Below are 25,298 nucleotides of genomic sequence, written 5' to 3' on the forward strand. Positions count from 1 at the left end.
TGAGATATTTACTAATTAAATCAAAGATTACTAAAATTGTTACTTTTCTCATTCTTTAACATTGCATGATTTTAAGATAAAAGTGCCAAATTGTAGAAAGTAATTCGCTTTCATACATTATTTTGAGAAACTAAATTATAATCACTCTCCCCTCCCTAACAAATTATCCATGTAGGTACACTGACTATTACTTAGTCTTGTGTATTGTCGTTCAAGATGCCTGTACAAGTCTACAATGTCCCGATTATTTTGCCAAGTTTGCGAAGAGAAGAGTCCATCCACCAGATTATTGACTCTTTGGAGTATCTCGAGAAAATCACAGAAGACATATTTTCTAAAATCAGCTCAAGAGTTGGCGAAAATCGTGAGAGACTCGCTTCCTTGAATCAAAGGGTGGACCTTGCACAGGCCAAAATAGACAGAATAAAAGGAATTAAAAAAGCTACAAGAGTATTTTCAAGCGCTAAATACCCAGCTCCACCGAAGCTGGAACCGTACAAATCTCTGTACTCGACGGAGAATGATCTTGAAGAAATCAAACGACAGAATTACCGTCTAAACTCAAAGTTTACTGCAGTGGATGAGAAGATCATGAAAGAAAAACTACAGTTCTACAATGTAAACTTGGACATCAAGAAAAAGAACGATGAAACCAAAGAAGAAGGCCTTGGTTCTATTCCTAAAAACCTTCATTCTGTCAGTTCACTTCTTCTGTTCAATACTACTGAAAACCCATACAAGAAGTATGTGATGTTAGATCCATTGTCTGGAGCTGTTACCAAGACAAGGAGTAATATAGAAGAAGAACAGGGAATAGGTGCTGCTCCAATCACTATCACGCAAGGAGATGAGATTGATAGATTAGCAGCAACTAATTACTTTTATGTTCCTAATCTTGGCGAGGTACCAGAGATTGATGTACCAGTGTATTTACCAGATTTGCCTGGTATTGCAGATGACTTGGCATACAGGTATGCAGTGTCCCCAGGGAAGGGGGTATTTGATCTGCTCCTAGCTGTGAACTTTGATGCACACATACATATCACAAATCTGTTCCACAATAAGAATATGTGGGCATCATACCAAATTTACTCTATATGACAACCTTGGGACCCCAACAGTCTTCTACTATTTAATTGTCTGGCTGTGTTTCCAGCGTATTTGGTCTTTATAGTGGAGTGGTTAATAGGTTAACACATCAGACTAAAATACCAAAGACATGGGTTAGATTCCTGCCAAGGCTGTTTCATCCATCACACCAAAACAGCCCATATCTTTTAACATTTCTATTTGACAACCATGTATTTTTATTCATCATTCAATAATGTCTTCATAACATCTATATTTCAGTGCTGAGCTTGGGCCATCCATTGCACCCTCAGTTCCACAAGGACTAGACCTTCCTGAAATAGCTGAAATAGAAGTTCCAAAGATAGACCAAGGGGCTCCACCACCACCACCACCAGCTGATGCAGGACCAGCACCACCACCCCCACCTCCACCACCAGGAGGTGTCCCACCTCCTCCTCCTCCACCCCCTCCTCCTCCTCCTGAAGGGGTTCCTGCAGCTCCTCCACCACCTCCGCCATCAACAGAAATAGGTATCTAAAATTACATTCCAAATAGAAATCCTTTACCATACATGTATGTCAGTAGAAGAAGATACCCAATTTACGTTTTGCTACATCTTTTGAGATCTTGGATCAGGCTACAAACCAGTTTTCAATCGAGGATAAAAAGAGGCCATCCATATACTTTGAGAGAAACCCATCTTAAACCAACATCTTTATCATGTTAATTTCAAACTTTTTTGTAATTTTAATCTTCAGTTCATTCACTAGTTTCAGGGCTTCAAATAATGGCCCCTTAATTGCAAGTCTTGATGACCACCAAAACAAGTTTTAGATCAGTCACACCTCGTGTTTGCTCAAAGTTTTTGGCTGGACAAGTTCTAATCCTAGTCGGGTTTTTTAATTGTCCAATGTCGTGCCATTATCACCCTGTAGACTATATATTTATATTCACATTACATATTCTGTTACATTCATTACTAATGATGGCAGCAGCTCTGCCAAAACTTTTCTAAAAAGAATTGTCATATTATTTATATCATGTGTTTTTTTCTCCTAAGGAAAGGTTATATAGTTTTGAGAATTTTGTCTCCGATCTTACAGAGCCTAGTGCTTTTTCAAGTGTAATATGTCACATGACTTATCGAACATTATACTCTTTTTTTTAGCTGCAGCTCCAACAGCTGCACCAGAAAATATACCAGAAGAAGTTCAATCTGATGGGCGTGCAAGTCTCATGGATGCAATCCGTAAATCTGGTGGCCGTTCAGGCGCAAAGCTTAGAAGTGCCAAAGAGAGAAAAATGAAAAAGAAAGCAGAGAAGGAACAAGCTGCAGTTTCATCTGCTGGTGGAGGAGACCTCATGGGAGATTTGTTTGCAAAACTTTCAATGAGGCGTAAAGGTATTTCTGGAAGTAAAGGAGAAGGTTCTGGGTCCAGTGCAGCAGGAAATTCATCTGGAGGTACAGGTGGTGGCTCGGCAATGGATAAGATCTCTGCTATGATTCCATCTCCTCCTAAATCCAGTCGAGGAGAATCAGTCAGATCCAATGACAGTGATGACTGGGATGTCTAGGAAATTTCTACTTGTATATATTGTTATAGAGAATGTTTAAAAATATATCATGAAATTATCCCCATTTAGATAAAACTACCAAATGTTCTTTTTGAATCCAAATCAAGACTTTGATATATGAAGCAAGATATTGTCATTGTTAAGGAATATTGTTTTTATCAAGGGAATTGCTAAGACTGTCACTTTTTTAAGTTCCAAATTTTTTGCATATCAATTAAGCAACTTTTGGCAAGTTGGATATCTTAGAAAGGTATTTTCCTGCACACGCCATTGTAAGCACTACTTCCTGATCATATGGGAAGTGGTTAAAATGATATAATGAAAAGAAAAAAAAAAGAGTGAGTGAATGCTGTGTGCAATCATAAAGCTCTTGGTGATTGGCAGAACAAAAAAGAAGTGTTAAAAGCATGTTGGGGAGCAGAGTGCTTCTAGTCTGTTCTGCCTAGACCCTAAAAGAAAATGCCTAAAAATATATTTTTTTGATTGATATCTTTGAGTGTCATGATGACATATTTTGTCCTCTGTGAGTGCTTGTTAACTTTCACATCATTTAATAGTCTTGTGCTCAGTTCTAATGTTTGCATACTTAATCATAAAAATAATCCACCTTCCTAGCTCTAATATTAAGATTTGATATTAAAATAACACATTAGATTGCCAGAAAAATTAATTGCTGTATTGACAGTATTCAATCTGGATGACTAGGTATAGAATTCCATGTTATTTTTCCATAAAAAGCAAACAGCATGAATAATTTGAAAGCCATGTAACTAATGTTCAAATTATTCATGCAATGCCAGGTGTTTGCAAATCTAAATAGAACATACAAAAGTAACCAAGGGAGCATTACTATATTTTTCTAAAGAGGATTAGCTTGTGAGATTATTTCACTCAATATTCATTTTAATTTGATTAAATTTGCATAAAATAAGTATCATAATCAACGTTGATGATGAGCAATGCCAAAATCGTTGTGAATAATCGTAAGAAAATATAACTACACCTTCAACCAGATAAAAGATTAATGTTGAAATTAGTATTTTAATTTCTACTTATTTTAATTACTACTTTCTAAGTATGTATTTGATTGAAAGTGGTTAGGTGCAGATATATTAGTTAATGATTTATCTTGATATTACATAGCCAGATAAAATGTTTATAGTGTATTAAAGTGATTAATCAAGCATTTGTATTTTAAATTATTTTACAATCAGTCAACATTGAATTTTCAGTTAAGTATGTCTCCGGATAGTCCTAGATATCAATCATGATATAAATAGATAAAATTCCGGAATAGGACTATTAAACTTGAATCCTGAACTTGAGTCAAGGTCAGATGTGAGTGTTAGGAAGTGCATGCCCTCCACGAAAAGTTGTGACTCATTCCGCAGCATTTTTTGCAACAATCAGTAGTACCCTTTTTTACCAATTACACCCTTTGAATCCTGTCTGAAACAAATATTAGACAATGTAGTACACCAACTGATTGAATGTGTTTTGTACCCCTAAAATGCATACCCAGTACTGATTACTCCATATTGGTCTATTATATTTGATAGATACATAGATACATCATGGCAACCAAAAAAAAAAAAAAAAAATCGGGCATTTTCTTTTCTTCTGATGAAGAAATTTCTAATGAAATTAATCATTGAAATAAAAGAAAAATTGATATAATGCTCTGTGTAGGTGGCTAGAGGAAAGGAAGAGCGGTGACGTTATTATAAGTGCTTCCATTGCGAACAAGAGGGGGAAATCTAACTATCAATATCATTTTCAAATCATCCAAAGACAATTATCTAAGAGCGCCAAAACATAGACATTACCATGAATCTAGTTTTGGGATTGTTCTTCGTTTGCTGTCTTTTTTTGCCGTTTCAGCTTGTTTCAACTCGACAGGACAAAAGATCTACCTCTAGATCTTACGTCAAAGTCACAAGATTGTTTGCTCATGACGTGGTTAGGTACTCCGGGTAATGTGATAAGAAAACTTTCAGCCGGATGATTACCTAGGAAGTCTTAGCGCTGCACTGGGAATCTATTTACACGCGACATGTCATGACCCATTGCTTCGCATTTTTAGAATTTCGAATCGAGCGAACGGGCGAGCAGAAATCGAATGCATCATCAAACATTTGGAATCTGAATGATCTAGTAATCTCTGTCATAAAACATCCGAAATTAATCTGCTTATATACTCGACATCAGCCGTTAATATTAATCAATAAAATTTGATTACATGTAATTCTCAGGAACCAATATTATTCTTATTTCTTAGGTTATCTATAGCCAATTTTTTTTAGAAACAACACTGCAGTTCGTTTGATTAATAATAAGAACGCAAAATCAAGTATAGGACTAATTTATAACACACTGTATTATTTTGGGTTAAAAGAAAATAAACGAACACACAATATTATTTTTAAGAGGATTTATTACTAACCATGATGGTTTTACAAGTTGGATATTTGAGCAAAATCAACTCTTTTCCTCTAACGACAGTCCATGTTTTTTGTGAAGGGAGAATCATCAGCTGATTTCTAGGCAGAATGTTCAGCTAATCCTTGTGCCAGAAGAGCTCTAGCGAGTGCTTGATCCTTGAAGATGCTTGGGTTGGAGAAAAGGTTTCGGAGTACGCTGAGCTCTTTAGTGAGAACTTCAACCCTCGCATGAAGTTGGTCGTTCTCCTCTGTGAGCTCCTCGACCTTGTGGAGTGTCTCGTGAAACTTTTGTTTGGTCTTGAAGCGACTTTTCCTTACAGCAACATTGTTTCTTTCTCGCTTTAAGCGGTACTCTTCGGTGTCCTTCTCAAGGTTTCGCTTGTTGGAACTGTGCTTTCGCATTGTTCGCGAAGACGGAGCCTTCAGCTGAGATGATGCCGATGGTAACTTCTTCTGATGGCTGTCCCTTGGTACCATGGTTGGAGGCTTACTATTACTATTATTATACGACATAACCAATTTAGGGGAAACTTCTTTAGGTTCTCTTTTAACAACTAAGTTTGACAATTTCGAAAAATAGCCAACGTCTACTTCAGGTAAATATGGTTCCTCTTCTTTAACACTCTTACGGGGTAGATACTTGCAAAGGTCGTCTGGATCAGTATTGAGAGCGGCAGGATCGAGGTATGAAGTGAAGTCGATGGAGAAGTCGTTGATGCACGAATCTTCCAAGCTCGATGCTGGAGATGGGATGTCATCAAAGAGTTCAGAGCAAGGAGAACTTGCTGCAGACCACTCACCGGTTTCGTACAGATCAAGAACGTCCATGGCTTCGCTGCATATTGGGTTGATGTTGTACGAATCCTGCTCAGCCTTCAGGTCCAGTCCGGTAGGGAAAGGGGGAGGGATATCGAAATCCTTAAATGGAGGAATTTTGGCGACTTGTCCGGTTAAAAACTTTGAAACTTTTAGGGTAAAAACCCTTCGACTCTTCCTTATGTAGCGCGCTTTCGTTGAAGACGTACAAAAAGAGACCGAGTAGGGATGGGGACGACACTTTGGCACTTCGCACTCGCATGGCTTACTTCCATATTTAGACATTACACATTCAAATATCGAACACTGATTGGCTCATACGGTTGCTTAGATACAATGACGTCATGGGTTTCACTTTCTGGAGGGGAGGGGATAAAGTGAAATTGTCGTATGCATAAAGGAATGGGTTTCCGTCTCATTGTGGAACGCCCCCTGCGTTAGCAGGGCTACAGCAGCTGGTTGAATTACAAGTGCTCCGGTTCTCCGGATACGTGACTAGAATCATAGATATTTTGAGAAAGCAATGGACTTTGATTAAGGGCAGAATTCAGAATTACATCACACAAGAAATCATGTTTATACAAATCAATATATGTGCCTTTATTGTTTGCAAACAGATACATAAGTACAAGCCAGTTAGTAACGCGAGGTGAATATCCAATATTCATGGCGTGAAAAGTTTAAGTGACTCCTACTACTATTGTTTTATTCAAACGTTCAACTTCTTCATTTAAGTAGTTCAAAATTAATTATAAAATAACAAAAATTCTAGTCAGTGACTAATGTAAGTGACATCCTTTAAAATGAAATTAACTGGATGCATGAATATTTGCTCTTCGGTATCTGACACTCTCATAATATTAAATATTAAAATATCCCATGTCAGCATATTTCCAGGTGGACATCTTCAGGGATACCATATTTTAACTTGTGATTTTCAAAAATATCATCCAGACCCTTTATATATTCTGCATGGAATGTGTTTACCTCTTCCTCAGTGGGATTTTGGACTTTGGGTACTTTGATTGGAGCTCCAACTGAAAAAATATCAAGATCATAAACTTTTAAACTTAGCTAATAAAAGATTATGATGACGATGATGATGATGAGTGGCAGTGGCATCTTGGTTGAGTAGTTATTCCAGTCCTAAAAATCAATATGGGATAATTTGCCATATGCTGTCTGACAAGTTAATCAAGGTAGCAGACTTACCAACTGTGTTAATGGGTTTTCTATGTGGTAAAATACCAAAAGTGTACTGGAATATTCCACGGCCATGAAATATGGGAGGTGCAAATCCCATAAAGTTTTTCATCTTTGTTTGCCAATTTCGTAAAGGGGATCCATTAGGATTATTTACTTGAGTATACAAGTCATTTTCCCCAAATGAGTACACTGGTACCAATGATGCCCTAGGATTATAAAACAGTTCAATAGTTTAGTTTTAGGTAAGAATTCGCAAAATCCTTTTAAGAGTATGATCTGCAGTCCATGATCTGATCTGGACTTTCAATTTAGTATTGCATACCAGTATGCATGTTACGTCATACACGTCACTGTCTCATCCGGACACAAGGGTCATGCTGGGTCGTGATATTATGTCTGGTACACGTCTGGGCTGAGTAAACTGTTGATTTTCTAACAAAAACAGTTGAAATATACATATCTTACCCATTTCTTAGAGCAATTCTAACAAATCCTTTTCTATTTTTTAGAGTAAGCTTGAAGTTTCCAGGATGAGCTTCTAAGGATTCGGCAGCACCACCGATTACTATGACAACAGCGTGACCTTTTCCCATCTTCTGTAAAATATGTTCTATGCTTTCTTTCTCGACGGTGCACACTCCAAAAGACATGTAGTAATCCCTAGTAAACGGGAAACTCAGGTTGCCAGCAAGGGTAAGAATATGAGGTGTGATCCCTGGGAACTTCTCCGAGAAGCCAGTGCCTTCACCACAGAAGTTCCCAATCGTTCCAAGGCTCATAATTCCGTGCGGATGTGATCCAAAGATATAGTTTTCTCTTGGATCCAATTCTTGCGTTCTTATCAGTTCAATAGGAAAGTACTCACAGAAATATTTCCAAATTCTTATGTGGCGAAACCAGGAAATTATACGGCCTCCGCGACTTGGTTGGTTGTAATTAATTACGTATGTCCATCCGAGGTAGAGCAGAGCAAAAAGCGTCGTGAAAGGGATAATCAGTAGGAAAAACAGAAAAGTACACCCGATAATATGACCAAAAAGAAAAGAATGAACTATAAGTATGACTGCTAGAGTTTGAATACGCCTTTTTAGTGGAATATTCACGGGAGCCCATTCTACCGGAGCCATCTTCTTCGCTCTGCTTCCTTCGAATAATCACGCTAGTGTTTCACGAGGTACTTATATTTATTTACCCTCTGAACACGAGGGCGGGGGGTGCTATTCAAGCCCTACCCTACCCAACAAATTAGTTTCATGTATACATTGCTGTAAAAACTTGCGGGTCTTAATTTTTATATATTTTTTCGAAACAAAAAAAATCATGAAAAAATTAATTACATTTAAGATTTGTTTAAAACACCTCTTGGAGTGATGTGTCCTTGAATATTGCCTGATCCAGTTGATTATACTTCCCCTACAAAGTAGATTATGCTGTAAGTGTCCCCCCCCCCCCCCCCCCCCCCCCCCCCTTCAAGAGTATGTTACAATGAATGTATGTTTCCTGATCAAAGTCCAACCAAAACACTTCAAATTTAACCTTTGAATAGTGATCTCTAACAACACAGCATGTACTTTCATTCTTATTTTAAAAAGCAGGGATAAAGGAAAATGTAAAAGAAAGTGATTTCATAATACTGTGGTTTTACTTTTGCAAATTTTTTCCGAATTGTGATTTTTGATAATTTTCTAGCTTCACCAGTCACAATAGAGTACTGAAGTGAAGAGGTCACAAATAAATGCAGGAAATGCTGTATTGTCAAATATAAACATTAAAGACTGGGAATAGGACGTTTGCATGATGGCATCATTGACCTTTGCTACCAGACTCCCTTGCACACTTTCTTTTGTTCAGTTAATATTAGCACCAATAAGTCTTAATATTCTAATGAGGGGATACAAAGTTAAATAAGAAAGGAAATTCGTGAAGGATCTTGGTAGTAGGAGTCAAATGATGCCATCATGGAAATTCATATTGCAAAATTTAGATTGTGATGTCAGACTTCAGTACAGTCACAATGATCCAATAAATATTGCAAATGAATTTTCCACTAATCAAGAGCCCATCCCACACAGTTTACCGCCTCATCTCTCATGTCTATTTTATGTGTGAAGTTTGTGACATGTGGCCCAAGGTTCAAGTACCATTGTGTTCATGATTCTCCATTTAGAATATCTATAAATAAGACAGATGCACCTCAGTTTTGTAAAGTATGTGTAAGTTCTAAATATATGGATCTAAGATTTTGAGTAGGGAGGGGAGGGGTGGTGGAGGGTTCACAAAATCAAGATGCTTGTTTTTATCAATTAACAATATTTAATGTTTTTACTTACTAACCAATTCCAAGCTAAATTATCTGCCAATGTACATGTAACAAACAAGACAGTGTTAGGAATAAGGAATAACTGACATACTTTTGGAGATAACAGATGAATGAATACATTGAAGGGATAATGTTAGACCAGGAAATAGTGTTAAAACTGGCAGGAGTGTTTCATCAGGATTTAAAAACACAAGGCGTAGGCAGGTGTTTTTAGACCAGATAAAACACAATCTGTGAGTTTATTGAACGGCTTAGAAAACTCATGATGTATATTCTCATAGTGTACCGATTTCTTTACGAAATGAACCAAGTTTGATAGAGAAAATCCAAGTTAAAGTTTATGCAAATGAAGACAAATCTATATCAGATATAAAACCTCCTTCATGGTCATGAATTCTATTGTTTTCCTCATGAATTATTCAGGAGTTTTCTAAGAGTTCATTATGTATTACCACTTGCACCACAGCAAAATAAGATGGCATATTTTAATAAGATAATAATCATTGACAATCACCCAGCTGTAAAATTTGACAAAGAATGATTACTATGGTCAAAGTTTTATTCCTGTTTTTTATCATTGATCAGTTTAAAATGTAGTACAAGACATTCTACCTACAACAAATAGGTAAACCTTATCTTCTTTATACAGGATTGCTTTTTTTCTTTACTTAAGTTCCCAGCATTGGTTACATCTGGCTGGGAATGTTTGGATTTGGGGAAACAACTGGGCCGAGTCAGCATCGTAGTGAATTTTGGGATTGTTTTAGGGGATTAAATAGATGCCTCACCTAAAATAGTGAAACAATCCGCTGAAATGCCAGAGAGAGAACCAGTTTTTTAATCAACCATGGATGGCTAATATACTGCTTCATTTGACCTTAAAATCATTCTGATAATGGATGTAAAGCATATACATTGAACATCATCTAGCTTTAAAAGGGATATATGTAAATTAGATTAAGCTTCTATAGTAAAGGATAATAAATGTAAGTTGTTTTTTATGTTAGTTTATTTAATATTCATGTTTTATAAATCTTTTTTCTATTTTTTCTATTTTTAATGGAAATCTATTTTATAGATTTTTTAATAACTTATTTATATATTTATATATTTATTTATTTAATCAATAGACAGTGTTCCCTTATAGGTTTTTAATTGTTGTTAAATGCCACCTCAGTATGACAATTAATAAAGATAACAATAATAATTATTTTTATCATATGGCAGGAATCAAATAAATTGTGCTTAGTTTAAATATCCTCAAACGAGGTAAAAAACATAAAAGTACGAGTCTCATATTTATTTCCTATCCTACCTCATCTGGGGGTTTTCTTCCTTGAAATGCCATCCTTAAGGACTGTTATAGTAACGAGAAGTTTCATAGCAAGAAGCATTTATAATTTATCCATCTGGTTATAAAAAAGGAACATTTCACTAAAGCACCCAAAAAATACAGTTGGTGTGGTTTTAACAGGACCACAGGACCCCTTGACAAATATTTACTATACAAGTTAATAAAAAACTGGGCCACTTTTTAAACCAGACCACTATTCAAATGGTGGCTACAGCCCTGAGTCATAAACACTCCCTTCATACTACAATCTGTTTAAGATTTTGTTACATTTGAATTCCTGGTACGATACCTAGCATAAACACGCAAAAACAATGCAGTAAACACTACAATAACACCAAAAGCAGCTTGTGCTGAAATAGGATGATGGTAAAGAATACATGATATGATGATGCTTAGCATCATACGAGTGGTCATTATCATGGTGAAAACTACTGGGCCAAAGCACTGGATGGTATAGAAAATGAAAAGCTGCCCAGTTGCTGAACAAAATGATAGCAAGCACGCATGATATGCAAATGCTGGGTTGTTGTATGCAAATGATAAGGATGTAAAAAGGGATCCTCTTTGAAATAATGACCAAAAAGTCAAAATACTTGAGAAAAAATTAGCACCCAGCATCATTTGCACTGATGACATCTTATAACTCTTAAAAAGTTCAGATTGCCAGTTTGAAGTAAAGCTATCAAAGAACATGTAACCTAACAAAATGATGGCACCTGACACTGTCGTTTCCGTTGCTGTCTTCTTAGAGCTGCCAGCTGAGAGTAAAAACAAACTGACTCCTACAGACAACATGACAGCTGTTAGGTACTCATAGTATGGATAAGTCTTCTTGGAAACTAACTTTCCCATTAACATCACTGGAATGACCTTTGATGCCTTACACAAAACTTGAGTAGGAAAACTGATAAACTTGAGTGCTTCATATTGACACCAACTACTTATGATATTGGACATAGATGAATATGAGTACTTGTAAATGGGAGCTTTGTGCTTTGGTTGTCTGGTAAGTAGAACATAAACCCCAGCAAAAAACATAGCAAGGAAACGGTTTATGAACACCAGAAACTGTGAATCCTTAAATTGGACCTCAACACTTGTTCCATCAGGCAGAACTTTGGTGTAAGATCTGGTCATAATTCGTTCCTGTAAAACACCCCAAATTACATAAGACCCTTGTAGTCCTGCCACACACACAAGTAGCCTGATTGCAGATTTTCGTAGTGATGGATCTGTCTCGCTCATTGTTTCTTCTTGCTTGCCACCTTCCTCCATTGTAGCATGAGGATCGTCAGGTGCACCAAATACAAAATGGTGGATTGTTCTTGCAAGAAATCCTTGAGCTGGAGAAATAAAAACATTGATTGAATAAAAATACAGTTTTTGTTTATATTTTTACTTTTGATGGTTGGCTATCAAATTAATATATTTAACAGTAAAAAAAACCTTAATGATTACCTTAACTGAAATGTATAATTAGGAAGGAGATTATCGACTTTATTTAAAAAATTAAATACATTAAAAAGTTCAATGAAGTACCTCCTTTTTCCTTGAAGTTAGAGTGTTTAACCATTCGTATGACGAAAGCAAAGGGAAGGACAACAGTAGCATAGCCAAGAATGTTCCACAGAAAGTTGAACACCCAGAAATCTCTGTTGTCTAACTTCGAGCTTTCATTGGTGGTCAAGCTTGCAGAAGCGATTGTACTTTCCCTATCTTCACCTAAACAAAGCGAGACCCAAACTGACAGCACAAGAAAAACAGCTATTATTCTTGCCTCCATTGATCAAAAAATCAGAAGAAATCTTGACAGTTGATATAATTGTGAAAATACGACTGATTTGAAGTTGAATCATCTACCAGAAACTGTAAAAGCAGACAGGATAATCGTCAAAGACCACTTATATCCTAAGCAATTAGAAACCATTCTTGCCACGTAGACTTTTTACTCTCTTCATGAATAAACAATCAAAATTATATCCATCCAACTTGAACCAAAATACTTCTCTTTGTCAAGTGAACATCAGACACTTCCCATTATGCTCTTTGTTTTTACACCACGTGGAAAAGCCACAGGAAGTCCAAATAAGGAAACCTTATAAAATGATGGTCTTTTCTTTTTCAGTACAATAAGGAATTTTCAAGTTAATTTATTTACTTTATTGCCACCAAGGTGATTTTTAAATCTGTTAAAATCGAATTCGGTTGTTAGTTTTTTAGAGTTGTTTCCCCCCCTGCTTTATAATGAATGAAAATAAAAGTGAAACTAACTGAATATAACCCAAAAAAGGAAAAGTGAAAGTGAATTTTTTTGCTTTATATGAGTCACTAGTTTTTCCAAGGAGGGCTTCGAAGCTGTTTTCGCACATCGAAGCGTGAAATAATTCTCTTATTCAAAAGCAATAAGGCAAACTGTGTCTGTAGTCATGTCTCCGTCTCCGATACTTGTAAATATCCGCAGAGAACCAGAAGACAACGGTCAACTGGACGACTTTGTGGTCATTGAAAACAGAAATCGAATTATGCTGTGTTTGCAAAAAATTCTGTCTCCTCTTATTTACCTTGGATATTCACTGGTACTCGTTTTTCATTTCATTGGTTGGGTCCTGTTTAGTGTATATGCTGTATACTGCTCCTTCACGCAGCATTCTACGACTCAGCGATGTCAAAACTTCGATTTATTTAGCCACCCTAAAGAACTAGAAGTCTGCTGGCAAGTCATAACAGGAATCAACGCCATCACATACATGATGGTTATCAGAAAACTGCACTACGCAGACGCGAGTTCTTTTTCTATGAGGGAACTTTTGAAAATTCCAAGATCTTCATGTCTTTTGCTCGTGGAACTGGCGATTGCTGTGAGTTACGAAACAGTGATGATTGTCCACGAAAAAGTTGCAAGTGCAAGAGCGATAGAACTAGGATTCATTTGGAGAAACATCTGCGTGACATCACTGGTTTTCTTCCTTAACTTCACCTATCCTCCAAGAGAAAAGAAGTACAAAGTGCATTTTTTTTCTACTTTGACGGTTTTCTTTCTGGATCAACTTATTATGGCGTGTCTGATGGCCTGCCACGTTCATTTTCGCATTACTGCTCTGGAAGCAAACCACAGTAACATCAACGCAGGCGATTTCTTTCACGGCCTAGTTACCATGATGACCATCTGTGGTGTGCTGACCTTGCATTCTTCTTTGTTGAAATTCTTTTGGAATAAGATTTGTGACAGTAACAAAAACTTGTTGCGAAAGGGACATATTTAGATGCGGACTCCAGTTAAGGACAAACATGAAAATTAGCTTGATAGTTGCTGCTTGGAGGAGTCAAACTCCATTGGCGGCACCCTATAACCTCGTGCCGCAGCTTTACAAGTTCATCGCATAGTTTCGTCGCGTCTAAAGCTACGGGCACACAGTGCAACATTGCGCGCAATATTGCAAGTGATCGAAGTCGCAAACGATCCTATTTCACAACATTGCCTGCAATATTGCGCACATTGTTGCTCCGTGTGTCTTCGCCTTAATCTTTTGCCATCATGGATCAAACTACTTATTTTCGGGTGAAGGTTCGTGGAGCTAATTGTCATGCTATATGTCATATGATACCATAGCATTGACTGAAACCCTATATCCATCTATCAGACTGTATGATACACATTTGTAGCCCGAATTGATATACTCAAAATAAAGCCATATTTCACAACCACCAAGGAACAGAAATCATTACACTAATATTCTGGGAAAAGGAGAAATTATTACTTGCATATTATTAAACATAATACCGCTAGCTTATACCGTCAGTGATAGGACACTTCCGAGCACCTTAACATTGAAATCTTTCTTGAAAATCAGTTCTAGCTACAAGAGAATATCGTCAAATGTTACATGCATATCCTACTACTAACGAAATAGAAAAGAAAGGGAGAAAAGGATTGGAGAAAGAATGAAAGAAAAAGATGAACTATAATCCCAGAATGCCATGCAACGTTAAAATACCCACAATCCTACGTGCGCTGAGTCATCTCTCAAAATAAAAACATGGCGGGATTTTTGTCCATCAAAATATTTGATTCTAGATTTTGATGATCTGGGACAGTAAATAACCTAATTTCAGTAATATGTCTTGGGCTGATACCTTGAAGCGATACGTGGAGAGGAAAAAGAACGAAAAAGCTGAAGGTTTGTCAATAAAATAGCAAAATATCTGGGAAAAAGTTTGACTTAGTTCACACCAGAAGTATATCTTGTTTTCTACCTTATAAATACGCTGGAAATTCTAATATTACCTTTTAATTCGCGATGCAGGGGCAACTAGTGCTTATCAAGACGGAAATTTGACGGAAACTGAATTATTTACCAAGTACTACACAGAATGGAAAGGCCATCCTAAAGGAAAGGGAAAAGGGAAAGACAAGACCTTCAATACCATTCCAAAATTCTACTATAAGGTAGAGTTGCACTGCTCTGATCTATATTAACACTGATATCAAAAAACCTGCAAATAAAGTACAAGATTAACAAGTTGATAACAGCTGTCAAGTCAGTGAATTATATTTACAAATTGTTGTTTTTCAACTGTCAATGAAACCAGATTAACAAAGCATAGTTTTAGGAGGGTAAAATCAGGGATACATCGTCAAGGCTACTCAACATCTTGCTCTGATTTGGTATTCAACGTAATCCAGTTTATGCTCTGTGTGTTTTAGTTTTAGTCTTTTTTTAGTGTTTTCAATTCTCAATATTGACACATTTTCCCTGGCTAGCCCACCTACCACTTAGGATTTAACCATTGATTGATAGATACATGTACATCACGCAGCTTGAACCTTAGAGATTTTTGTTATTCTTCCAGTTGCCATCAGAAGATGAAGTGCTACAACAAAAACTCAGGGAGGAATCAAGAGCTGTATTCCTTCAAAGAAAGAGTAGAGAACTTCTAGACAATGAAGAGCTGCAGGTCAGAAATTTGCTATATACATTATCAAGATTACTTCAATATACTGAACCAACTACATGTACAGAGTACATCGTAGTAAATTGCTAGAATAGGTTCCATTAATAATAAAATATGAGAAGAAAGACTTTCGCTATACAATATGACTATTTTTCCCCATGAGTAGGTCATTTATCAGGTCAGAGGTATGTTTGACCTGTCAGAACCCAAGTGTGCCTGCAGGTCAAATGTTCAGCCAAGGCAAATCATTAACCAATCAAATCACTTTTACTGGACAATCGTTCAATAACTGGTGCCTATTTTTAACCTTGCAATATATATATTTTTTTACCATGGTGATCAACCAAGACAAGGAGTTTTGGCGTCCTTCTCTAATTTTCTTTACATTTATTCATGTTCCAACCTATTTTAATCATGAAACTATAATACTGTAAAACAAATAAGTACCTGTGATTCATGTTTGTTTTATACTCTCATCTTTAGAATCTCTGGTTTCTTTTGGATAAGCACCACACTCCTCCAGTCTTAGGAGAGGAACAGGTAATCAGTTTGTCCATCAGTAACTGATGAAATTTACTGTATATCATCAAATGTTATTTCTTTTAAAAAATTTTCACACCCTGAAAATCTGAAAATCCCATACTGAAAAACTCATGCATATCAAGTCTTATACTATGCACATGTTAATTAACTGAGTTTGATTACTGAGCTCAGCGAGCAGACCTGTATGTTGGTTTTCTCCTGTGCTTTAAAGTGTTTTCTCTGGGTTATCCGGTTTTTGCTCCCTCCACAAAAATCAACTTCTAAATCTTAATTCAATCCATCAGTTGCCTTACCAAGTGGGTTGTAAAACCTGTAAGGCTTACCATCATACACCCTGGAATAGTAAATCCCATTAGTTTTTTTTGGGGGGGAGGGGTGGGGATGGGTCTATTTAGATAATCTCTCCTTTCCCCATCAAATGATTATTACAATTCTCTTTTACTTTTCAATTTTCAGATGATAAATTATGAAGATTTCTTGAATGTTTCTTCTCAAGCAGGAGTAAAATGCAGGTACATTAAATTATGAATATTATAGCAAATGAAGATAATTTTAAAATTAACTTGATTTTACAGAGTACACCAAGTAATTTATACTTACTTATATATCATTCTAACTGCAGACCATTCTTTACTGCTACTGTCTTCAGCAAGTTGTACCAGAGTGATCCTTTTGGAAGGTAGGAACTTATTATGTTATGGGCTTCCTGTGTTTGAATTACCACAGGTAGCTCATATATCCGATAGAAGTTTAATAAGCCATCATTTTATTTGCAGGATTTCAATCATGCAGTTTTTCAATTACGTTATGAGAAAAGGTAAAACACAAGTAGTTTATTCTGGGTATTGTAGTTGTTAGGGAAGGGTGGTACGTATAGCAGCAGTAGGTGGTGTAAAAGTAATAAGTATTATTTTTTCATATGTTTAGTATGGCTTCATCAAACGAGAATTGGATTAAGTCTTTACGATGTTGCTGGTCAGGGATACCTCAAAGAATCTGTAAGAACCTTTCATATGTTCTATAAATGATGTAGAGTATGAGTACTTTTTCGTGTGTCATTTGTTAGTATGTATTTTTACCTTCAAACAGGACCTGGAGAATTACATCCTTGAACTTATACCCACTCTTCCCCAGGTATGGTTATATGCATAATGTTTAATACTTTTCGTTTTTGTGAAAAATTTTTCTTCTCAAATCTAGAAGTTTTTCATGTAATATTTGACCCTGGAATATTATTTTTCTCAGTTGGATGGATTGGAAAAGTCATTCTATTCTTTTTATGTCTGTACTGCTGTCAGAAAGTTCTTTTTCTTCCTTGATCCTCTAAGGACTGGTGAGTACAATATACCCTTGATCATCTAAGCTCTAACTATATTTTTTTCTCAAATGATTATCATGGTGTTGACATTTTAAAATGATTCTGATTATATCAGGCAAGTTGACCGGATACTTTTGACAATGGTGATAACAGTGATGATGATGATGGTGATAATGTTGATTATATTGTTGTTAAGGAAAATTATGACCACATGAAATTTCTATTTCTAGGTAAAATAAAGATTCAGGATATCCTAGCTTGTAGTTTTCTAGATGATCTTCTTGAGGTATTTAACTATGGGTTTTTTATATTTTTGCTCTGAACTATTTGGTATTTGTGAGCTTTGGATCAGAGAACGACTACGAGTATGAGTTTGGACTTTACCTTTCAAATCTCGTAATTCTCTATGATGACTTTTTGCAAAATTCTTGTTGTTTACATAGAGACGGCAATGAGATTTTTAAGGTGGTGTGATACTAACCATCATGCTCTGGAACATGCATAGTATTTGAAAACATGTAAAAGGGTACTCTTATTATTTTGTTCTCTGATCTGAAGCTCACTATTACCTCTCGAAGAAGTACCATAAGAAAAATTAACTATAATCTTTATTATTCTTGATCCCTTCCTTCGTAAATGCCATTCCTACATCTGTAGTTATCTATCAGTTTATCTATCTACATGTCAAGTAACATGGTTTATGTCAACAGCTCAGGGATGAAGACCTGTCTAAAGAGCAACAAGATGCTAACTGGTTCTCTGCCCCATCAGCTCTAAGAGTTTATGGTTAGTCATATGTTACTGACTGAAAGTGGTTTCTCTTTATCACTGAATATGGATTGAAGTACTTATTAAGTTTTGTATTACTGGTTGCAGGTCAATATCTTAATCTAGATACAGATCATAATGGTATGCTAAGCAAAGACGAACTAGCCAAGTGAGACACTAATACTAGTATATTACTTCCTGCTTACACTCTATACATATGTATACTGTCCTTGCGGTAAACTCCAACATTTTTACCTAAATCTTTCGTGTTTTTCCAGGTATGGTTCTGGCACCTTGACTAAGGTCTTCATTGACAGGGTTTTCCAGGAATGCCTGACTTACGATGGTGAAATGGTATGGCTTTCCTTTCATCTTCTTTAACATGTGCTTTTAACTGGCATGTTTTGAATGTTATTCATAATAGTCAGTTAATCACCATGTAATTTTCTAAAAAAGTCTTTTTTCTTCTCTCAGGATTACAAAACATATTTAGATTTTGTCCTTGCCTTAGAAAACAGAAAAGAACCACAGGTGAGAGAAAAACTATGCTTCTATGTACGTATGGTTGATTAATTTTCAATATCCAAGCTTTCAGGGCACCTTGGCCAATCCTTAGGGATCAAATGAAATTATAAATCTCAAGTCACCCATCATTTAACAGAGACTCAGGAAAATATTTCCATGAAATTATCTTCCTCTTAATAAGAAACAGAGCATGTTCTATTATGATGATGCAGTTTTCCTAACATCATAATCAAACCAATATATTTTGACAGATGTTTTACATCGTTTTATTTTCCAGGCACTGCAGTATCTGTTTAAAATATTAGATGTAAAGGTAAGGTTGGAACCAAATAGTAGCAGGAGGAGGAAGGGAGAATGGAAGAGTGAAAGGAAAGCATAACATTGTATTTTTGTTCATTCTACAGGGTGTAGGTTACCTCAACATCTTCTCATTAAACTTCTTTTTCCGGGTGAGTTCAGCACCATGCCATGGGCTGGTATCAAGAGAGCAACAAAAACTAAAGTTTTGTTTTCTATATGAATTAGGCTATACAAGAAGACATGGTTAAACATGGTCATGAACCAGTAAAATTCTTAGACATTAAGGTGAGGAAATGACTTTCAAGATGGCTATTGTTCAGTTTAGTTACTTGGCAGCATTTTACTCTATGTCTTGGTTAATTGGTCTTATTGTTTGCTTTTCTAGGATGAAATATTTGATATGGTAAAACCAAAAGATCCTTATAAAATAAGTCTCCAAGACCTACTAAACAGGTGAGTCAGGTTACTCTGTATACATTACTTTATCTTGGGTACATACCCTGTAATCTGTCAACACACAGAAAGAATGGACAGCATCTTGCAGCTGACAGTATTTCTTGGGTTGTCACTCTTGTTAAGACCCAACACACATGCAGGGAGTGGGGACCATTTCATTTGAGGTGACTACATAGTTGTCTTGTTGCATACGTCATTGTTTTATTATATCCATATTCTTATTTTTCCACAGTTCTCAAGGAGAAACAGTAGCGAGCATTCTTATAGACTTGAATGGCTTTTGGACTTATGAAAATAGAGAACTCCTTGTACAAGAACCCATTGTAGATGACTGAAAATTCTCAATGTATAATACTGACAGTATGGACATGTGGAACTTTTATTACTGCAACTTACTCTCCTCTTGGCTGTAAAAGATAAGGTGATGAAGAGAGTCTAAGTTGAAACACCAGAGAGAAAAAACTAAACTAAAACCTTGCTAGGTGTGGGTACGAGAAAGTTGAACCTTTTTTATTTATGTTATATATTAAATAAACGCAGATGGTCAAGCTGGTTGTTAGTAGCATAACTTGATGATCATAAAATTACTGTACATTGTAAAAAAAGATATTCCAAATTGTATGAAACAAACTATACATCCTTCATCCCTAAACAAGAAAATATCAAGTATTTACATAATGGTGTTACTACCACTATATGACAGAGCGAGGCACTAAAGTATGACCATGTTTTTAGCTGCCAAACAAGCCTGTACATGCCTTATTTGGTAAAACCAGCCTGTTTTGCATCGAAATGTGTATGTTTAACATACAAAAACCTGTGCATAGAATTATGCAAATACTATATATCTGGTCATACTTTTGCCGTAAAAGGCACATCAGACTCTAGTAGTAGTAATGGTATGGACCAGTGGTATGACACCATCATAATTTATATTTCAATATTTGCAGTCAAGCATTGATTGATTGAAGGTCAGCTCCACTTGCTGTGAATAAACTCTGCCTCTTCCTTTAGTTCCTTGAAGCGACACTGAATAACATCTGTTATGTGTTTTCGTGCTTCAGTCTGGAAATTGTTCAACAATAAAAGTTAATAATGAATGGTGTTAGCTGTTGTTTTGTATTTAACCCCTTCCTTAAACATTCCACTAACAATTTAGACCCATTTTCATATTTGTGCAACCAGCCTAAGATGTCTGGAATTTTGGCTTCCTTTGATCAAAATATTATCATTGACCATTGGAAATTTAATTGATTAGCTAGCTGTCTGCTTCAGGTAATAATAATAATGGAAATGGTACGAGGTAAAATTGCCGGCAACAGTTTTGGGTTTAAAGACATCCAGTTCATTACAATCCTGATTTTATGGATAAACTTTCTTTATTACTTACAGCACTTTTCTTTCTTTTCTGATAATCCTTCAAAATGTCTTCAAACTTTATTGGTTCACCAACTAAAACTGTCACTTTCTGATTAAAGAAATAATTTCAAAAAATTTGTTCTTGTAAAGTTCAAAAACAGCACTCATCTGATATACCACCATGCTGGATTTGTTACTGTAACATGTTTATTGCAGGGAGTAATATTGCTCAGTCTCCCAAGACAGACACTCATTCAATACCACCAGATGAAATAGACCTCTACCTTGGGCGTAATGTTTCCCCATTTCAGACCACATGTCATTCCCTAGAGTATCATTTCTTTATTTAACAGTTGCACATGAGAAGATACATGAATATGGATATGAGTCAAACAAAGAATCTTATTCTTGAGAGAATTACTCCTCAGACATGCCAGAGCCAAATTATGATCTATCACAAATCCTGTACTCTGACTGGCTGAGCTACTGGTGGCCTATTTATGATAGACCAAAGAAAAGTGCTGATTTTGAAAAACCAAAACAGTGGTAGCTAATTCACATTTTCATCCTAAATCATGTCCAAATTTTTTGTCTAATATAATTGTTAATACATTGATACTCTTAATTGTACATACTAGTGTCTACTTACTTTCATTATTTGTGGGATGTATGGTTTTTGGTTAGGTAATATGTCATCCATACCTAATCAGAAAACAGAAAAAAAGTCACAAACAAAATTGTACTGACAGCAGCAGGGATGCAGGAGCCTGGGGGGAGGGCAATAGCCCTACTACATACCAACAGAAAAATACTGATACAAGTTGTATTTGCTATGCTAGACTATAACAATCAGATCAAGTTTGAAAATAATATCTTTAATTTCTAACTCTTGAAAATGTGAGAACCTTCATTTATTGTGGTCATCTGTTAACCTTGTTTTACGCACACATTTTTATTTTAGCCCTGGTCCCCCAAACCTAAAAATTATACTCCTATGTACATCCCTGAACAGACATGCCAGTCTATATGATATGCTTTGGAATACTTTACGTTTATCTCATTTGCACACATTTTTATTTTATTCACGCACACATTTTTATTTTAGCCCTGGTCCCCCAAACCTAAAAATTATACTCCTATGTACATCCCTGAACAGACATGCGAGTCTATATGATATGCTTTGGAATACTTTACGTTTATCTCATTTGAATTCTCTTACCTACGTGCCATAAGGGTAATACTATTGGTGTAACTTTTGACTCTGCAATCAATCTACCAACACCTGAGAACGATATACTATTACCATCAATAATTCAACAGATACCATTGGATGGATATATTACAATGTGAGTTCATAAACAATATACAAAGAAAATTCTAAACTAACCCCACTTTAGTCGAACAAGAGAACCATCCTCAATAACCTTTCCTAAAGATGAAAGAAAATTCTTAAATAACCTGTTAGGTGGTCTAAATTTCCCCCATCTCCCCTCATCATGAGTTTTAATAACTTAGGTACTTTTGTAATGTCTGTACATGCTTTAGTCTGTTATTATGTTACACTACCTTCTGGGAAAACATGGACCCACTGGCCCTGGTTGAGCTGTTCTAAAGCAAAATCCACTCCCTTTTGATAAACACCTTCACCTGAAAAATAATAACCCATATTCTATACATCACAGCTAAAAATAATGTCCAGTCATTAGACAATGTCCAACCAAAATTGGAACATGTCTGGTCAAATCCTGTCTGTCTGGCTGTAAACAGGGTTCGTGCCACTCCTTGAAATCCTTGAAAAGCCCTGGAATTGAAAACACGTTTTTAAGGGCACTTGAAAAGCCCTTGAAAATAGGGAAAAACGCCAAAGCTCCTGGAATACTCTTTGAATTTAATGCAAACTTAATGTTATTTCTAACTTTCCTTTAAAATAAATAATGATTAAAATTGATTTAAGAGTTTCTGTGTGCTTGTTTACTGGTTGGTTCGTGTCATGATCATTTTTTATTGGTGGACGTGGCCCCGGCTGAATTAGCTGCACTGTCCTGCACTGCAACATTGAATCAATGTTTAAACCACGTTCTAATACAAAAAAACTTTGTCCTTGAAAATCTAGTTTTTGTGCTTGAAAAGTGCTTAAGAAGTGCTTGAATTTTGTAACGAAAATGTAGCACGAACCCTGTGTAAATTGCACCATGAATGCTAAGAATAACATATGGCCAATATTGCCAGACATGATGGCATGCCTCCTCAGACTGATCACCAGATGACCAGTAATGTGACTGGTCAACAGGACTGGTCTAAGAGGTGTTTAGCTAGTGCCAGACATTGTCCATTGATCAGCTGTTATTTTTTGCACTGCAACCCAACTACCCATCAAATAAATGAGTGTAATGTGAACCATATTATGATGAATATGAACGCACTATTACAAAGATGCATCATTACTTACCTCTCACTACTGGTATTACCTAAAAAGAAAAATATTTCTTTTTAATCCATGGAAGGGTCATTGACTGAGGTAGTTTGGTCTGGGTAAGGGACATCTTGGACAAGTTCTGTTTTACATTCATATAGATCCCAGAGCCAAGAAGGACAACATCAGTACCCCATTCACTGTTCCATTTTCTGCTATATCCAACAAGTTCAAGCCCTTAGTTTATCTCTGAATCTAAACTCTGATTACAAGTCTGAAATGCCTGCTGGTCCACACTACATTATCCAACCAACCAGATAACAAATTGCTCTTTTTTATCATCTTAACAAGCTTGATGTCTTTCTTTGATATTTTTCTTAAAACAAAAAGCCAGAAGAAGAAAATAGAAAGTATTTGTGGTACCTTTCCTCTGCTAAATAAAAATGCATGCAATGGTTTGCTGAATAATAACTCTTTGGCTCCTAATGTCCTGAAATTAGCAGGAAAATTGAGTTACAGAAAGTAAGTATTTGAGCTCAGTTTTTGTGACTATTATTTATTTAAAACAATATGTGAAAATATACTAACAAATTTCAAGCTTGCGCTCCCTTTGTTCAAGTTATCTTTCAAACTTACCATCTTTGTTTTTCTCTACTAAAAAGCACCTTCAGTTTTAATATTCCTGTTTTCAAAGAAAAACACAGCTCTTTCAAAAACAGGTTGACCCTCTTAGGACCATTCATTTTTTACTGGGAAAGGGGAAACGGGGGTCAGTAGTAATAAAAAAACAGAGATCATAGGGGTGTTGGCTACATAAAACATGGATTAATGAATAACATACATTCATACATACCCCACATGAGAGGATCATCTAAACATGAATAATGATTGGATACAGTGACTAGTGGTACACCATCAGGACGATCAGCTGTACACTGGTCTAGTGTGATCTGATTATGAACTCTTACAGTATTCAGCCACTCTATAACATCAAAATAATTGAAAACATGAAATCCTCACATGAAAGTTGCACATGTATTTATCAAGCTTTTCGATCACTCTACGTAAAAAATAAGCGTCGCTGAAGTGTCATTTCATCAGTGATGGAAAGATAAGCTTAGTAAGCTTAGTAAGCTAGTACTACAACCATTGGATAAAGAAATGACTTGTGCTTTTGCTATCCGTGTTACAACGGAACTCCTTTCATGACAAAGATATTGATGTAGCTGTTTAAATGTCTATTCATATTAGAAAATTAACTAAATCGAAAACTCACTCAGCCACAGATTACTCGCTCCTCCAACCGCGGCAACAATCACTGAACTTTCTATCTTCCAAGAAATTTTCTCCATGGCCACACGACAGAAAGGCCATGATGTTGTTAAACACATCTTCTTTATCCAGTAAAGATTAACTATGAAGTCAGATCTTTCATGTTATTATTGATTATTTTTTCGTTTAAATATTCGTCACTTAATCCGTCCGCCATTTTGAATTTGTGATGATTACCGCTGGACGTGCTGATGTGCATATGTACACAGGAACCCCATAACCCATACATCACAAAAACGCTTTTAGAAGCCGTGGAACTGACCGGTGTGCCTAGCAAGCAACCCGATCTTAGACAGATTTTTCTTTCATTTAATAACCAGTAAGGTTTCAGGTGTAATTCATACTATTAAATTTGTTACGCGCAACCCTGTCCGAGTTAAACAGCTACGGTTCAATTTGGTGGTTCCGTGCCTTGATTATCCGGAATTATTATCTTTCCCACCCAGTTCCCCTACCCTCCCCATCTCCTACTCTATCTCCCCTACCTTTCAATCCCAGCACAAGGACCTGCTACGCGTATGCTCATATGCATGTGGAATGTGAAATGT

The 25,298-nt window shown here is 36.1% G+C and overlaps 6 protein-coding genes across 6 annotated transcripts; 2 read left to right on the forward strand and 4 right to left on the reverse strand.

Annotated features, from left to right (window-relative positions):
- The first annotated feature begins 178 nt into the window (after positions 1–178).
- On the forward strand, positions 179–3,830 carry LOC116288382 (WASH complex subunit 1). The gene is made up of 3 exons (XM_031695164.2): positions 179–971; positions 1,351–1,601; positions 2,240–3,830. Exons 1-3 carry the CDS (start codon positions 217–219, stop codon positions 2,644–2,646), a joined length of 1,413 nt encoding a protein of 470 aa, XP_031551024.2. The 5' UTR covers positions 179–216; the 3' UTR covers positions 2,647–3,830.
- Positions 3,831–5,062: 1,232 nt separating this feature from the next.
- Positions 5,063–6,130, reverse strand: LOC116288384 (uncharacterized). Its single transcript, XM_031695167.2, has one exon. It carries the CDS (start codon positions 5,913–5,915, stop codon positions 5,187–5,189), a length of 729 nt encoding a protein of 242 aa, XP_031551027.2. The 5' UTR covers positions 5,916–6,130; the 3' UTR covers positions 5,063–5,186.
- A 343-nt stretch (positions 6,131–6,473) lies between these two features.
- On the reverse strand, positions 6,474–8,279 carry LOC116288383 (2-acylglycerol O-acyltransferase 2). Its single transcript, XM_031695166.2, has 3 exons — positions 7,575–8,279; positions 7,116–7,315; positions 6,474–6,940 (listed from the first exon to the last, which is right to left on the reverse strand). The coding sequence occupies exons 1-3, from the start codon at positions 8,234–8,236 to the stop codon at positions 6,786–6,788; spliced, it is 1,017 nt and encodes a 338-aa protein (XP_031551026.2). The 5' UTR covers positions 8,237–8,279; the 3' UTR covers positions 6,474–6,785.
- A 1,691-nt stretch (positions 8,280–9,970) lies between these two features.
- Positions 9,971–13,941, reverse strand: LOC116288395 (adenosine 3'-phospho 5'-phosphosulfate transporter 1). The gene is made up of 3 exons (XM_031695180.2): positions 13,345–13,941; positions 12,323–12,969; positions 9,971–12,126 (listed from the first exon to the last, which is right to left on the reverse strand). The coding sequence occupies exons 2-3, from the start codon at positions 12,564–12,566 to the stop codon at positions 11,036–11,038; spliced, it is 1,335 nt and encodes a 444-aa protein (XP_031551040.2). The 5' UTR covers positions 12,567–12,969; positions 13,345–13,941; the 3' UTR covers positions 9,971–11,035.
- A 102-nt stretch (positions 13,942–14,043) lies between these two features.
- Positions 14,044–20,746, forward strand: LOC116288394 (serine/threonine-protein phosphatase 2A regulatory subunit B'' subunit gamma). Its single transcript, XM_031695179.2, has 20 exons — positions 14,044–14,961; positions 15,088–15,230; positions 15,635–15,739; positions 16,220–16,276; positions 16,736–16,791; positions 16,902–16,958; positions 17,056–17,096; positions 17,207–17,277; positions 17,369–17,413; positions 17,525–17,612; positions 17,828–17,883; positions 18,308–18,383; positions 18,474–18,534; positions 18,644–18,719; positions 18,840–18,896; positions 19,168–19,203; positions 19,295–19,339; positions 19,416–19,475; positions 19,576–19,643; positions 19,879–20,746. The coding sequence occupies exons 1-20, from the start codon at positions 14,901–14,903 to the stop codon at positions 19,979–19,981; spliced, it is 1,362 nt and encodes a 453-aa protein (XP_031551039.1). The 5' UTR covers positions 14,044–14,900; the 3' UTR covers positions 19,982–20,746.
- On the reverse strand, positions 20,012–24,925 carry LOC116288397 (tafazzin). Its single transcript, XM_031695182.2, has 11 exons — positions 24,695–24,925; positions 24,272–24,400; positions 24,055–24,100; positions 23,842–23,908; positions 23,455–23,473; positions 22,572–22,652; positions 22,393–22,434; positions 22,225–22,287; positions 21,655–21,707; positions 21,037–21,114; positions 20,012–20,711 (listed from the first exon to the last, which is right to left on the reverse strand). Exons 1-11 carry the CDS (start codon positions 24,807–24,809, stop codon positions 20,619–20,621), a joined length of 786 nt encoding a protein of 261 aa, XP_031551042.1. The 5' UTR covers positions 24,810–24,925; the 3' UTR covers positions 20,012–20,618.
- Positions 24,926–25,298: the final 373 nt, after the last annotated feature.

This window comes from Actinia tenebrosa, unplaced genomic scaffold (genome assembly GCF_029948245.1).
Source record: "Actinia tenebrosa isolate PJP-AT-01 unplaced genomic scaffold, QUT_ActTen_1.0 PGA_scaffold12__29_contigs__length_12842862, whole genome shotgun sequence".
Taxonomy (NCBI): Eukaryota; Metazoa; Cnidaria; class Anthozoa; order Actiniaria; family Actiniidae; genus Actinia; species Actinia tenebrosa.

Excerpts from the sequence above, each read along its gene's own strand:
- LOC116288382 (XM_031695164.2), top strand. The coding sequence starts at position 217 with ATGCCTGTACAAGTCTACAATGTCCCGATTATTTTGCCAAGTTTGCGA. Across the intron at positions 972-1,350 it reads GCAGATGACTTGGCATACAG|TGCTGAGCTTGGGCCATCCA; the intron begins GTATGCAGTGTC and ends TCTATATTTCAG. Across the intron at positions 1,602-2,239 it reads TCCGCCATCAACAGAAATAG|CTGCAGCTCCAACAGCTGCA; the intron begins GTATCTAAAATT and ends TCTTTTTTTTAG.
- LOC116288384 (XM_031695167.2), bottom strand. The coding sequence starts at position 5,915 with ATGGACGTTCTTGATCTGTACGAAACCGGTGAGTGGTCTGCAGCAAGT.
- LOC116288394 (XM_031695179.2), top strand. The coding sequence starts at position 14,901 with ATGTCTTGGGCTGATACCTTGAAGCGATACGTGGAGAGGAAAAAGAAC. Across the intron at positions 17,414-17,524 it reads TTATACCCACTCTTCCCCAG|TTGGATGGATTGGAAAAGTC; the intron begins GTATGGTTATAT and ends TATTTTTCTCAG. Across the intron at positions 18,535-18,643 it reads AGCAAAGACGAACTAGCCAA|GTATGGTTCTGGCACCTTGA; the intron begins GTGAGACACTAA and ends GTGTTTTTCCAG.
- LOC116288397 (XM_031695182.2), bottom strand. The coding sequence starts at position 24,809 with ATGTGTTTAACAACATCATGGCCTTTCTGTCGTGTGGCCATGGAGAAA. Across the intron at positions 22,288-22,392 it reads TCTTGTTCGACTAAAGTGGG|GTGTTGGTAGATTGATTGCA; the intron begins GTTAGTTTAGAA and ends TATCGTTCTCAG. Across the intron at positions 21,708-22,224 it reads ATTACCCTTATGGCACGTAG|GTATGGATGACATATTACCT; the intron begins GTAAGAGAATTC and ends TTTTCTGATTAG.
- LOC116288383 (XM_031695166.2), bottom strand. The coding sequence starts at position 8,236 with ATGGCTCCGGTAGAATGGGCTCCCGTGAATATTCCACTAAAAAGGCGT. Across the intron at positions 7,316-7,574 it reads AGAATTGCTCTAAGAAATGG|GGCATCATTGGTACCAGTGT; the intron begins GTAAGATATGTA and ends TTATAATCCTAG. Across the intron at positions 6,941-7,115 it reads AAAACCCATTAACACAGTTG|TTGGAGCTCCAATCAAAGTA; the intron begins GTAAGTCTGCTA and ends ATATTTTTTCAG.
- LOC116288395 (XM_031695180.2), bottom strand. The coding sequence starts at position 12,566 with ATGGAGGCAAGAATAATAGCTGTTTTTCTTGTGCTGTCAGTTTGGGTC. Across the intron at positions 12,127-12,322 it reads TAACTTCAAGGAAAAAGGAG|CTCAAGGATTTCTTGCAAGA; the intron begins GTACTTCATTGA and ends TTATTTCTCCAG.